The 15,039-nt window shown below is 34.2% G+C and overlaps 1 protein-coding gene across 1 annotated transcript; it reads left to right on the top strand.

Moving 5' to 3' along the window:
• Window positions 1-4,399: 4,399 nt before the first annotated feature.
• LOC113402211 (myogenesis-regulating glycosidase-like) lies at window positions 4,400-12,489 on the top strand. The gene is made up of 9 exons (XM_026642399.2): window positions 4,400-4,459; window positions 5,458-5,574; window positions 7,832-8,038; window positions 8,281-8,941; window positions 9,669-9,861; window positions 10,212-10,321; window positions 10,742-11,015; window positions 11,221-11,377; window positions 12,180-12,489. The coding sequence occupies exons 1-9, from the start codon at window positions 4,435-4,437 to the stop codon at window positions 12,455-12,457; spliced, it is 2,022 nt and encodes a 673-aa protein (XP_026498184.1). The 5' UTR covers window positions 4,400-4,434; the 3' UTR covers window positions 12,458-12,489.
• Window positions 12,490-15,039: the final 2,550 nt, after the last annotated feature.

The raw sequence follows: 15,039 nt of genomic DNA, 5'->3' as shown, positions 1-15,039 counted from the left end.
AAATATATATATATTGTACAAGAAACATTTAGACCTTGGTCCAATGACATAGAATAGAAAAAGATTTAACACCCGATCTCATCTTATAATGTTACTACTTATGGACACCACTGACAGCACAGTTGATTCGTAATGTCCGGACGTTATTCGAAAATGTATTAAATCAAACTATCAATTTTGTAACCACGCTTATTTAGTTTCTATATTTTGACACGACTGCCCAAAAAATAATTGTAATGTGCCAAATAGATTTGAATATAAAGAGTTAGAATCTTTACATCATCCTGAGTAGTACAGGGTTCTTCCTGACTGACCTAAAAAGCTTTCTAAAGCGTGTATTGCCTCAACGTGCCTTATAGATTTTAATGTTGTTATTAAACGATCTTGCGGTGTTCTCACTTGTGGGCACAGGATTTCTCGCATATACGCAGTATACACAGCTTTTTTAAACTGTATCCTTTTGTAAGAACCTGTCTCTATAAACTTTCAGTTTACTCTAGCACCGCACCAGTGCCAATGCCACAATTTGAAGCGGCTTGTTTGAGTTTAAAACGAAACGAAACTTTTATTGAGTTTAAAGACTAATAATTCAATACTATGGGTAACAATAATTTAAATCGCAAATGCAAAAAAGAATTATATTTAAACTTTACTCTAATAACACATGAATTTGGTAATAATCCTGAACTTTGATACAGTTTATGAGTCCGTCAGTGTATTTATTCAAGTAAACTTTACAATAAAGCATTTATGAGTCAATATTTCGACTCTATCCGCGAAAAGCAGCCTCCAGCGAAAATAAAAGTCACAGAACTTGCATAGTTACCGTATGGCTTTTTGGGCTTCAGCCCAAGGCCCCGTGGATTCCAGCTAAGTCAAAGTCAAAGTCAAAGTCAAAAATCTTTATTCAATATAGAAGTGTTTACACTTGCTTATTGATAGTCAAAAATCTACCCCCGGTTCGGTATTTAACACCTCGGACCTCAGAAGAACCGGCGAAAGAAACTCAGCGGGATTTTTTTTTTCCATTTTGCATGTACAATAATAATTATATTTTAGCTATTTGAAACAGCCTGGAGGCGATCATTTCATTCCCCAGGTGTGCAGTCAACTAAAAAGTCATTAGTGTTGTAATATCCTTTAGCACACAAACGCTCTTTAACGATTCTTTTGAATTTTATAATTGAATAATTTTGAACGTTTTCTGGGATCCTGTTGTAAAAACGTATGCATTGCCCCAAAAAAGAGTTACTAACCCTGTGTAATCGGGTACTTGGAGTAACAAGTTTATTCTTGTTCCTAGTTTTAATAGAATGTACGTCACAATTTCTGGGAAAATCATCTATGTTTTTGCGTACATACATAACATTATCAAAAACAAATTGAGAAGCGACAGTCATTATTTGAATTTCTTTAAATTTACCGCTTAACGAATTTTTTGGGCCCAGGTTATAAATTGCACGAATAGCCCTCTTCTGCAGTACAAAAATGGTATTAATGTCAGCTGCATTACCCCAAAGTAGGATGCCATACGACATTATACTGTGGAAATAACTGAAGTACACAAGGCGAGCCGTATCCACATCAGTCAAAAGTCTAATTTTTTTTACCGCATAGGCTGCAGAGCTGAGTCTATTCGCCAATTTATTTATATGGGGGCCCCATTGGAGCTTAGAGTCTATTGTCATACCAAGGAACTCTGTTGATTCTAGAACATCTAATGCTTCCCCGTTTAAAAGTACACTCGTTTTGACACGTCTTACATTGGGAGTAGTGAATTTAATACATTTTGTCTTTTTACTATTTAACATTAAATTATTAACACTAAACCAATTTACTATTTCAGAGAGAGCATTGTTCAAGTCAAGTCAAAGTCAAAAATAAACGATAATGCGAAATAATCCATCAATTTATTAAATTAAACAGATCGTATGGTTTGCAGCCCTGCAATTAATCAAACCCATTCAATTAATTTAATTCAAGTCTACGTTTAGGTGTGTCTTAGTATTAGCCCAGGGCCCCCTAAACTCATCGTCCAGCCCTGATCGTTATCAAGCGCTATGATTGTAATATCTATACGGCACAATATAGGAGATAGTTTACCTAGTGGAGGGCGGCATTACTTTGATTTAGCGAAAACGTCAACTAAACTAACGAACGAACGAACGAAAAGAGAGGGAATGATCATCTGAAGAGGCATAAAGCTTTTTTGCCTTACGTGCCATTTCTGTCAGTTCACTTTAATGTAAGGCGCGCATAAGAAGTTCCAATTTCTTTGGTTCAGTTGCTTCTTGGTATATAACTTTCTTAATATTCAATATAACCTGCCTGGCTGTTAAAATAATAATAAATACATAAAATTCATGAAAGACTTATGTTTTTCACTTCATCTTATCTCTATTGATTGTGCCTTATCAAATCTTCTTACATATCTTGTCAAAGGAAAATTCAATGAGTATGTATTTTCCACAAGACATATCTACTTAACATTATGCAATTAATATTATTTTCAATTACTTATAATTTAAAGTACATTATACAAGTAACTGTTATAAACATCTATATTAATAATTTTGTGCAGGTCTACAATAAACCCGATCGAAACCTATCCACATTTATAGATCGTTTAATAATAATGATTTTTTGTTTGACAACATATATCTGCAAAATTCGTATAATCGAGATATTTCGATATTAAATCCATAAAATTCAATGACATGAAATTCAACAGACGGCCATGTTTGACGTTTACGGATGCGTTCAGTGTGTTCGAAATAATAATTTCGTGCAAGGGTACGGTAAATTCAATCGAAACTTATTTACAATTAATTATTAATAAATGATAAACCGTATGTGTTTAGTTTTATTTATTTTACGCGAGCGAAGCCAGGTTTTCGTCTCGTATTAAATATATTACATGCTTACTGTATCACTGTCTTAGACATCGATAAAATATATTAATCATAGTTTTCTGCTTAACATTCGACTGAATAATCATATCATATTATATTACTATTGTATAAAAAAATAATTGTTATGACATAATATACACACAATAAATAATGATATAAAAAAAATCCCGCTGAGTTCTTCTCAGGTCTGAGATGTTTCGTTCCGAATCGGTGGTAGATCTTTGACAATAAATAAGCAAGTGTAATGCTTTTATATTGAATCAAGATTTTGACTTTATACTGAGCTATTAGACCTTTTGCTTCTAAGCATTTCAATTAAAATTTAAGTTATGTAAATGAGTTTATTATTTACTAAATATATTATTACAATATGAATATAAAACTATGTTTTTTTTTCTTTTATAATAAATTATCATTTATATCTCGTAGGTTAATCTTATCGGGGAAAAATCGTCGATTCGAGTACTTGTTTGGCAAATACTATTATACCTACCTTAAACATATACACACATATATATATAACATATAAGCATACTATAGAACTATTCATTTTAAAAATTATAAGCTAAATTGTGATGCTGCCTAGTACGAAAAAACATTCAGGCGCACAAAAAAAAATTAAATAAAAAAATACAAATCAGATAAGCCAAAGGCAACATGTCTGTGAAGATACAAGTACAACAATAAAAATAGATTATAAGCTAAAATGTGTTAATAATTCCTTAACTTCAATATCAACATCCTCATCGTTTGTACAAGCGGGTTACAAATATATATAGATATATTTATATATACATATATATATATATATATGTATATATACTACAAGCGGGTTATAATTAGTGGGTTTTTTTGGGATGGCATAGTATGTCATCTAAATCTTAACCAATGATTCTTTCTTCTAGAAGTTCAAAATCGGTGCAAGCATCACTGAATTTCATGTGCTTCATTTGTATTTATAATTAAATTCTGCGGTGTCAACGGTGAAGGAAAACATCGTGAGGTTGCTCACGGTAGATGAGAATCTGCCGAGTGTGTCTAGCAACCTGCATTGGAGCAGCGTAGTGGAGTAAGCGTCACCCTTTTAGGGAGGCCTGTTATGTTACGTTACTAGAATGTCAACAATGGAAAAATATTTGTCAAACTTATGGTCTACCTTAATGACTGGAAACATTCTTGGGAAAGCTTGTGCCGACTCTTAACACCTTACGGTAGTTAGGTTATTGCTAGATTGACGGATGTGTTTAGAAAATATTCAAGTTTGTTAAGCCACTCTATCTTTTCTAAATTTCTAAAAGGATACGACCGCACAACTGCAATAATCGTATCTAAAATTATTGTAAGCTTCGATTATAGAATAGCAATTGTTTTATATTTAAAAATTATCTTATACACAGAAGGAATAATGGCGGTTATCTAAACACAAAAAATCTCGAGAGTTCGATAACAGATGAAACAATTGGGTAATTCTGATATTGTCAGAAGGTATTTTATAACAGTCGCTGATTCTGAGTGATCTGTGATGGCGGCAATAGGGACCGTTCTGGGTAATTTTTAGTATATTTTTAGTAGTCATGAATAACCTTTAATTAATGTTAAATTTTTGCTAACCTGTAGTTTAAAGTTTTAGTTTACTCGGATAAATATTTTAATAATATCTCTGTATAATTTTTACTTTAATTTGGTGGCAGGGCTTTGTGCAAGCCCGTCTGGGTAAGTACCACCCACTCATCAGATATCCTACCGCCAAACAGCATTTAGTATTGTTGTGTTCCGATCTGATGGGTGAGTGAGCCAGTGTAAAATAACATTACTCTGTATTGTTGTGTTCCGGTTAGAAGGGTGAGTGAGCCAGTGTAATCACAGGCACATGGGACATAACATCTTAGTTCCCAAGGTTGGTGGCGTATTGGTGTAATGTAAGGTATGGTTATTATTTCTTACCACCACAATCAGGTGGACCATTTGCCCATCCGCCAACCTATTACATAATTAAAAAAAATATTATATAAGTAAGTTAAGCGGACTTATGGTACCTGCAGAACGTCTTCCGTTCCTGCAAAGCTTTTTTGTACGAAATTAACACTCGCTGCTCAATAGGATCATCATTTTGATAATCGATTAACGTTATTATGCCCTTTCGACGCATGTGACCCATAAATATAAAGAATACAATTTATTGATAATATAGAACTCAAAATCACATTTAAAATGACGTCAGACTTTTAGAAAGATATTTAAAATTATTGTAATTTTCTTGACTTTTTGATTCTAAATGAACTAGTAATGTTATTACGTCTCTTGTTTATCCAAAAATTTAATACTTATTATTTAAAAAATATGTTTCATTGGTAAAGTAGAATTTGAACAAACTCAATTTATTTTAAACTTATATTGCTTTTTAATTAATTTAGCGTTTACAACTTATTCCTCCAAGGTTCTTAAATGCCGGATGGTGGTTTCCTCACCGAATATTTAAGATTAACGTGATCTAACTGCCTTTAATATGTTAAAGCTTAAATTAAATTGGCTGATACTTTAACAGGTATTCTTACATTAACCGCTCGGACATTATCGGCGGATATAACAGTTCGCGCTGATGATGTAGATCTCACTCTTGAACCGCTGCTGACTGGCGGTTTCCAGTTCGTTTTAACCAAAGGTAGGTAAAGTACGGATAATTGATTATATTTTTTCAAGCGATTTCAGCTTCTTACAAGGCAATCCCGTAGGACATATAGTGCACAAGGATGTCCGTAACCACAAGGCTCAGATTCCCTTACTCTCATAATTCGATGGGAATTGTGTATTCTACTATGTTTGAAAAAGTACTTCAAAATGTTGATTTTCCTGTTAAAAAGCCACAAAAATATACTTCGGCAAAATAAACAAGTTTTCTTGCCATAAAATTAAATTAAATTTTTAAACATTTTTTATTCCTGCAAAAACGCTGTCAGTCATTTAGGTGACGTCACACTGATAAAAATAACAGTTGTGTATGTATGACTGGCACTAATTCAACGTTAACAGCTATAAATATTTGGTGTTCTTTGGAAAAAATGTGAATTACAATCAGTATCGTGCGAGTGTAATGTGCCAATACTTGTATTAAAACTCCAGAAAAGTTGTTTATCAAAGTGTCAGATGATATTAAAATGACAGTTTTTGCCTATCTGACGCCACACCATGGTGGCTTGTGTTTTAGGTTATCACGTGATACACAGACTAAAAATTACGTTATTTAATATCGATATAATAAATTAATAATACGCTTTTATGACTTAAAATCACAATATTTAAGTATACTTCTACATATATTTTATTTTTATCAAATTTCAATCAAGTTTCAAAATTAATAATTATCATAATTTTTCACTACCGAAAATACCTTATTCAACGCGCCCGGAAAGAGTGCTTTCTGAGGCACAAGGGTGTTAAGCACTCTCAACTTCCAAATTCTATGCTATGACTTTACTTCAATTCCTTCGTTATTTCCAATTTTCAAAAAACAATTGAACTAGATGAGATGATTTTTAGTTGAGATTCAGGTGTTGCAATCATTGTTGATAACAATTTCAAATGAGGTGGAAAACACCTGAAGACCTAACCTATGTATGGTCAGGTTGGGGTCAATTAATCATACAAAATATTAAATTAAAAATAAATTGTATAAGACATTGAAATAGACTTTTTTGACGAATCAAGTACTTTTTTATCTTAATTCACCGGCAGTTTATCATCGATCGTTTTTCGCTTCTACAGCGCCTGTAAATGAGGTCATGGTCATTTAAATATGACTTTAAGTAAAAGATTGAATGAAAGTGTAATCGAATATTATTCTATCAATTGTACTTTAATTAATCAAACAAACATATCACTTCGAAACACATTAACAATTATTATATTCAAGTACGTATTAACGTTGTCTAAAGTATTCCTACCGTATCCTAATCTTATTGATATTTAAAAGTCATTCTGTAATATAATATTAATCGTTCAAATCAATTCAAATTAAAATATACTTTATTCAAGTAAGGCGACCCTTCGAGCAATAAATTAAATAAAATTTAAATTGTCAACCGGTTTGGATTGTAGATTCTATCGAGATTTTTTTTTATATTATAATAGTACATGCATATTATTGAAGAGATAAGCCGAAACTATTCTAGCTAAAAAAAAATTGAATTTATTTTTATGTTTATCCTTCAATGTAAAAGTTGTTTTATGTGTAATCTCGTGTGAAGCGAGCACTGTTTGCTAGTAATATAATGTGTTTATAGACTTTAATACGAATTTTGTACAAAAGGTACTTATTTCAAGGCAAATTCTTATATCTACATTTTTTGAATTTCAATAACTATCGTACGAGGAGAAACTTGAAACCTGAGAAGTAGTTAAAGAATTATTATCTTCTTATACATACGTAAGCGAACCACTGACTCCGATTGTCTTGAAATTCAGCATACTCTTTTCTTGAAGTAGACGCTCACGTAGACGTTCATTTTAATAAGGCAGACTGAACTTTGAATTTTACCTATACGAAGTCGGAAGTGCCAGCTAGTATTATACATATTATATAATCTGTAAAGTCATGTAAAAAGTCACGAGTCACTATAAATATCGAATTTGCTCTATTGTCATATGCTATTTTAATGTATCTCTGCCGATCCACAACTCTTGCTAAGAATAAATAATTTTATGAAGCCTTAAAGTATCTGGAAAATATTAATATGTTTTAATGTAACTTTGGAAACTTTGTTCGCTTATGTAAGACTTATTTTGCTATCAAATGTTTGTGTAGTATATTATGCTGTATATTTCCGGAAAATAAAATAAATAATTAATTCTAAGTGTTCTAAAAGATACTAATTATATTAGATACAGTGTTATTGAATATAACCTTGGACTATTTATTTCAGGAGAGGAGAGAACAGTGTATGGTCACATAGGTCGAACTCTTTACTCGGTGTACGTAGCCGAGGAGGTGGAAGGAGGAGTTCTCATTCAGATGGGCAATACAAACCTGAGCGTTCATACCGTATACGATGACGTAGAACAAGCAAGGGGCATTAAGATTAAATGGGATACGCAAGAACTTACTCGTTTTGAAGATTGCTTCAATTTCGGCAAGTGTCTTATTATAATTTTAAACGTTGGTATTTTTCTTATTGTTTGAGTGGAAGAAAATAAACTACAACACAACTCAAAGTTGTGTGTCAGGGTTTTGAACCAATAATATCGGTTAGAAATCACGTGTTCTGGTTACTGGGACATCTAAGATCCGCGTATACCACTAATTTCTTTTAAAAACTGTAAAATAATTATACCTTATATTGAGAATATTTTTAATCAAACCTTATAATTTTAGGAAACAATCATTGGTATGGGGGTCCTATGCAAGTAAACCAAGTTTACCCAATAGAAAACGCTCAACATAATTATAGCGCTTACATCTCTAAAGAACAAGACAACGGAGCGATTGTCGAGAGATACTGGCTAAACTCCGCCGGAGAATACATCTATGTACATCCACAAGTACCACTATTTGTGGACTACAATACCATCCAATCTAACCACATTTGCTTCGGTGCTCAAATAACAGACCCATACTCTTCCAGAAGAAATCACACAGAGCTATCTTATGACATTTGGTTCCTTTCTGATGTGAAGAAAGCCCACCAACACGCTGTAGCTAATTATTTAGGTAAACCGACTGGCCTCCCAGACTTCAGAATGGTCCAACATCCGATTTGGTCGACATGGGCTCAGTACTCCCAAAACATTACTGGAGAAAAGGTTATGGAATTCGCGACACAAATAAGAGCGAGTGGTTTCAATGATTCGCAACTCGAAATTGATGATCTCTGGGAAACCTGTTACGGTTCTTTAGAAGTCGATACGAATAAATTCCCTAATCTTACGCATCTGGTGGAGGAGGTCAAGGCTTTAGGTTTTCGTGTGACGATTTGGGTTCATCCGTTCATTAACAGCGACTGTGATCCGTGGTATTCAGAAGCTCTGTCTAATGGGTAATTTACTATGTACTTAAAAGTTATATTAATTCTAACTTATTAAATGATTCAATAACTGATCCTTTTTGCTTCCGGAGAATAGTTGTCTATGAGGTATTGTGTTACTATTTCGTTCGGTTCGTAAGTTTCTAAGTCAAATGTACAAATATTAGACGTAGTTCAAAAGCGATCGGTTACTGATGTATATTAACGATTCGAAATATAGGAACTAGGCATATTTCACTAACCGTTATTACCACCTTTTTTTAATTTTTTATGTCAGGTAGGCCGGCCATATGGGCCCTCTGATGGTAAGTAGTCACAACCCCTATAAACATTGGAACTGTAAGGAATACACCACCAACCTTGGGAAATAAGATGTTATGCCCCTTGTGTCTGTTGTTATAATAGCTGACTCGCCAGAACACAACAATACTAAGTATTTCTGTATTTGGCGGTACAATATATCTGATTTGTCGGTTTTACCTACCCAGGCGGACTTGCATATAGTCCTACTTACATTGGACCATTTATTGTAGCTTACGCAGGAACTTAAATGACTATATACAAATCGATATTAAAAATAGCTACTCTACAAGCCATGACAATATAAAATAGTAATGAGTGCTGGCAGCATTTTCTCTGGACGAAAACTGACAGCTCTCCTGACAAAAGTCGAGGCAATAAGATGTGATATGTTGATGTACCTTATTTAACTATTACCATTTATGAATAAATTTTCCAGGTACCTAGTGCTGGATGAAGCCGGTACGCCAGAGGCGAACTGGTGGAATACAAATGGTTCTACTCCGGGTCTGGTTGATTTTACTAAGCCAGAGGCAGCGGAATGGTGGTACAGCCGTGTTAAGAATCTCATCGACACTTATGGCATTGATAGTATTAAATTTGACGCTGGTGAGAGCAGTTTCTCGCCGCAGGTGAGTTATCAAAAGGTGATGATGTCGTTATTGTTGTTGTTCATCTGTCTTCGGCCACGGAGGCTATTCTCAGGGCTAATAGACTACACAGGACACTTATAGTGCACAGATTCACTCTCTAACTCCTATTATCTAATTTTAATAAGTTCAGATGCAAGAACAACGGCTTCGCGTGCTTTAGAAACTTTTAGACTTTTGAGTTGATAGTGAGATTTTCTCGATGGAAAAACGCAATACTAATACTTTTTTCTTATAGGTTGATTCAATTATCGTTAAGTTTAAAGTAAAATAATTCGATCCGACTTTATTCAATATTTTAGAAACTGTGATTAAATATCGTAATTGCCTAGATCCCTGTACAAAATGGCGACATCGATCTTCACCCACATAATATTGTCGATGCATACGTAAGGACATGCGCAAGATTCGGTGACATGATAGAAGTTCGTGCTGCATACAGGTACAATTCTAAATAAGTCATAATAAATAAATAAATAAATAAATAAATAAATAAATATTGGACAATATCACATACATTACTCTGATCCCAATGTAAGTAGCACTTGTGTTATGGAAAATCAGAAGTAACGACGGTACCACAAACACCCACACCCGAGAAAACATAGAAAACTAATTAACTTTTTCTGCATCGACTTGGCCGGGAATCGAACCCGGGACCTCGGAGTGGCGTACCCATGAAAACCGGTGTACACACTACTCGACCACGGAGGTCATCAAATAAAAGTCATAAGCAGTGTGGTAAATTAATAAACACGTATTTGTAATTCCTAACACGTATATGTTAGGAATATAATATCAAATTAGAAAATCGTTGTTAAAGATTATTGTACTTATTTAGTAAAGTCATTTTAAATTTTAGAACTCAAGACCTCCCGATCTTCGTCCGCATGGTAGACCGCGACTCCATCTGGGGTTTGAACAATGGTCTTCCAACAATCGTAACAACCACCATACAGATGAACCTCAACGGCTACACTTTGGTCCTGCCCGATATGATCGGTGGTAATGGCTATAACCTCAACCATCCCCAAGCCGACCTGCCGACTAAGGAATTGTTCATAAGATGGGTACAGGCGAACACCTTCCTACCTGCAATGCAGTACTCTTACGTGCCCTGGAATTTTGATAACGAGGTAATTATTAGTCAGCTATTAAAATGCTGTCTATAATATAATCAGCTATATTGATTTTATTTGGTATTTTTTTCAGTAAATAATAAAACCTATAGATTGTTTTTAATAATGTTTTTAACCATTACTTTTAATTTATTTATATGATTTAATTTCATACAAAGATAATATATCAAATCTATGAAATTATAAAAATGTTTCTTTCCAGACTGTACTTATAAGCAAAAAGTACACAGACCTCCACGCTGCGTATGCGCAGAATATTTACGACGCGATGCAAGCTTCAGTGGATAACGGCACGCCCGTCAACGCGCCGCTTTGGTGGATAGATCCTACAGATCAAGAAGCGCTCCGAATATGGGATGGTAAGCTATTAAAAATACTATTTATATATTTACTGTGAGCCGAGATGGTCCAGTGGTTAGAACGCGTGCATGTTAACCGATGATTGCGGGTTCAAACCCAGGCAAGCATCACTGAATTTTCATGTGCTTAATTACTGTTTATAATTCATCTCGAGCTCGGCGGTGAAGGAAAACATCGTGAGGAAACCTGCATGTGTCTAATTTCAACGAAATTCTGCTACATGTGTATCCAGGAAATCCGCATTGGAGCAGCGTCCACCACGCCCCAATATGATCCAAACCTTCCCCTCAAAGTGGGAAATTTAAATTTAAAGTTGATGTTACTATCAGCGAGAAAATTATCTAATGAAGAAGTACATATTACGGTAAAAACTCCTACTCGGTCATGATTATTTTTAACTGACAAACATAGACAAAAATTTTGACTGAACAGTTGGAACATGATTTTGACTGACACTCGTAGTCAAAACTACTTTTAGCCAGTAAATCATCATCATAACCACTATGTCACTCTGTTCACCAATACGGAGAATCTAATTATTATTATTTTAAAATTAAAAGAATATTTTAAATATCCGCAGTCATAGCCATTAATATAATTCGTTCAATCTACAACACCTTGAAAAATTAGGCAGATTTCTACGAGTCGCTTACCTGGCAGCCTTTAGGCATGTTTTTGCTGCTAAATTGGCTTAAATACTCCATAGCTTAAGACACTTAACAAAAAAAAAACTCTAAACACCACACAAATATCCATACTTAATGATCCATTATATTTTCTTTAATACAATCATGTTTGCAGAGTATCTCCTGGGCGAGGACATATTAGTTGCCCCGATATTCAATGAAGGTGCAACTTCCAGAGACATATATCTTCCAATAGGAACTTGGCTAGATGAAGGAAACCCCGAAAAGGTTTACGAAGGTCCAATTTGGATTTACAATTATCCGGCTCCGATTGACGTTCTGCCGTACTTTGTGAGAGAAAAATCAAATGAGACAAATATGGGCAATGCTCCAGTCTTATCTGCTATATTGGTATTTTTTGGAATGTTGTTAAATATTTTCAATCAAATTTAAGTTTGTTCTAAGCTAAGTATTAAGTGTAAATAAATAAATAGTTACTTAATTTTTCTTGTAACAACAAACCCGTTGTATTTTATTTAAAGTAGCCCTTTCAAATCGGCAAACTTCATTCAACGTCTTTGAAAAAATTTCCATTTGATCCATCTGTAATCTAAGCAAAGAACTTTAACACTAATCGCAGCAAACGATTTGTTGAATGAAGGTGCAGTGATGTCATTTTAATTTCAATATATAATTTGTTATTCTTACGCTCGCTAGCCGATTTAAACAATAAGATTGTCATTTGAATCCGTACACGTATTTAATAAAGGTGCGTTTACAATGACTGACAATCCTCTCTCATTCCCATTCTCTTCCAACTAAAATAGGCAACGGATATATACAATATTTTTTAATAAAAATATTTAAGCGACTTCAATAATAACAAAGAGCGAATATTAACAAAATAAAGATTAAATTCAACAACCAATAATGCACGTAATCCTTTATTGTCCTCTATATCATATTAATAAATTAAAATCCGACAATTCTGCTCACTGACAGTATACCATTTTAAATGAAAAAAAAATTCAAAATCGATCCACAATTGAGGGAGAAATCAGTGAACATACATAAACAAACATACAGTCGGACATAGAACCTCTAATTAAAAAGATAAAGTATAGAATCATCCTCCATATTCCAGTCAATAGTCCAGATAGAGCACTCAAATTCGTAGTTCTAAAATATATTTAGGTTATGCATTCGTAATTTTGGACTCTTTAAATTCTATGAATATATTTTTGTTTTTGTATTGATCAGAAAATGCATTAGCTACTCAGGTTAGTTTAGGCAAATGGGCCTCTTGGAAGTGACCACTGGCCATAGATATTATCACTGTAATATTAAACATACATTACATCGCTCTACCAGCCTTGAGTAGAAAACTAAGAATTTATATTGCTTGTGCCTCTGAGTTCTAACTAAACCTATTCTAACACTCACTAATCAAACAGATACACAATAATACTAAAGAGAAAATGTTGTTTAGAGGTAGAAGTGATGAGTTTCTGAGAAAAGAAATAAAAGATCATGAACGATTAAAAAATCCTAACGAGCGTAAGACTAAGTCAATTAAAATAGTCTATAATTAATAACATTCCTGTTACCAATGTTTTATTGTAAACGTAATATAAGTGAAAGTGTCTTTTAGTTTATAAGCGGGTTATGAAAAACCTAATGAAGAATAACTCATTCGAGTCTCACGAACCACAGGAGGTAATACGTTTGATTTTATACGAATATAAATCTATATATGCAACATAAAAGCATTTTTATTGATTGTCACAGTTCTACCACCGGTTTCAAAAGAAACGCCGTAGTTCTGAGAAGAACTGTCGAAAGAAACTCAACGGAACTTTTTTCAAACATTTATTTTTACAACTAGCCAGTGTCCGCCCCGAAAATATAACAGACCATTTAAAATTTACATATTCTTCAGAAGTATTAGTTTGTACGTGACTTCGGATTTAAATTGACAAATAAAACTTACCCCTAATATACGCTATATTGTATTTAAGTCGATTTTTTTTTTTGTAGTATAGGTGGCAAACGAGCAGGAGGCTCACCTGATGGAAAGTGACTACCACCGCCCATGGACATCAGCAACACCGGGGGGCTTGCAGATGCGTTGCCAGCCTTTCAGGAAAGAGTACGCTCTTTTCTTGAAGGTTCCTAAGTCGTATCGGTTCGGAAAAACCGCCGGCAAAAGCTGGTTCCACAGAGTGGTTGTGCGAGGCAGAAAGTGTCTTAAAAATCGCGCTGTTGTGGATTTTCGGACATCTAGGTGGTGCGGGTGATATTTGGAATTTTGACGAGATGTCCGAAGGTGAAATTCAGCAGCCGGGATTAATCCGAACAATTCCTCGGAACATTCCCCGTGATAAATTCTGTAGAAGATGCAGAGCGATCCAACATCTTCATGCAAAGCCAAAGGATCAAGCAGATCGGAGAGAGCTTGATCGTCGATAATTCGAGCCGCTCTACGTTGGATATGGTCAAATGGAAGGAGCTGGTACTGGGGAGCACCCGCCCAGAGGTGAGAGCAGTATGAGTATGAGTAGAGCAGATTGCCGTGTAAATGCTTGAACCTAAGAGTCAGACGAACTTCAGGTCAGGCCAAAAAGAAAATATTAAGTAAATCTGTCAGGAAATTATCTGTAGCAGACCGGAAACTGGAAGTTAGTAACTACGTAAGTTTAGTGCCTGAACTTTTTCCGGCAAAATCGTAAAAAAAACATTAACTGAGAATTTGTTATTTAAATGCAAAAAATGATCGAACTTAAAGTGGTTAAGTGTTTTTATAGGTAACATCTTGAAGTGGATGATAGTAAAACAACAGTTACTCGATGAGGATATCAGTTTTACTATCTTAATGACAGACAAATTATAATATGACATATGTTAATAGACCGCATAATATTCTTGCTTGCAGTCATTCCATTTATTTGGAAGTAGACATCTTTAGTAATTCCCATCTGTCACCAGCCATCTTACAATGTATTTTTTCAGTTGATCGTGCCTTATATAATCAATCA

Source organism: Vanessa tameamea, chromosome 14, assembly GCF_037043105.1.
Source record: "Vanessa tameamea isolate UH-Manoa-2023 chromosome 14, ilVanTame1 primary haplotype, whole genome shotgun sequence".
Lineage (NCBI taxonomy): Eukaryota > Metazoa > Arthropoda > Insecta > Lepidoptera > Nymphalidae > Vanessa > Vanessa tameamea.
Note: the sequence above shows the minus strand (reverse complement) of the source record. Positions and strands in the feature narration are given on the sequence as shown.

Bases quoted from the DNA above. Each gene is read 5' to 3' on its own strand.
- LOC113402211 (XM_026642399.2), top strand. From the start codon at position 4,435: ATGGCGGCAATAGGGACCGTTCTGG. The intron at 8,039-8,280 runs GCAAGTGTCTTA...TTATAATTTTAG, and splicing joins TGAAGATTGCTTCAATTTCG to GAAACAATCATTGGTATGGG. The intron at 10,322-10,741 runs GTACAATTCTAA...TTTAAATTTTAG, and splicing joins GAAGTTCGTGCTGCATACAG to AACTCAAGACCTCCCGATCT.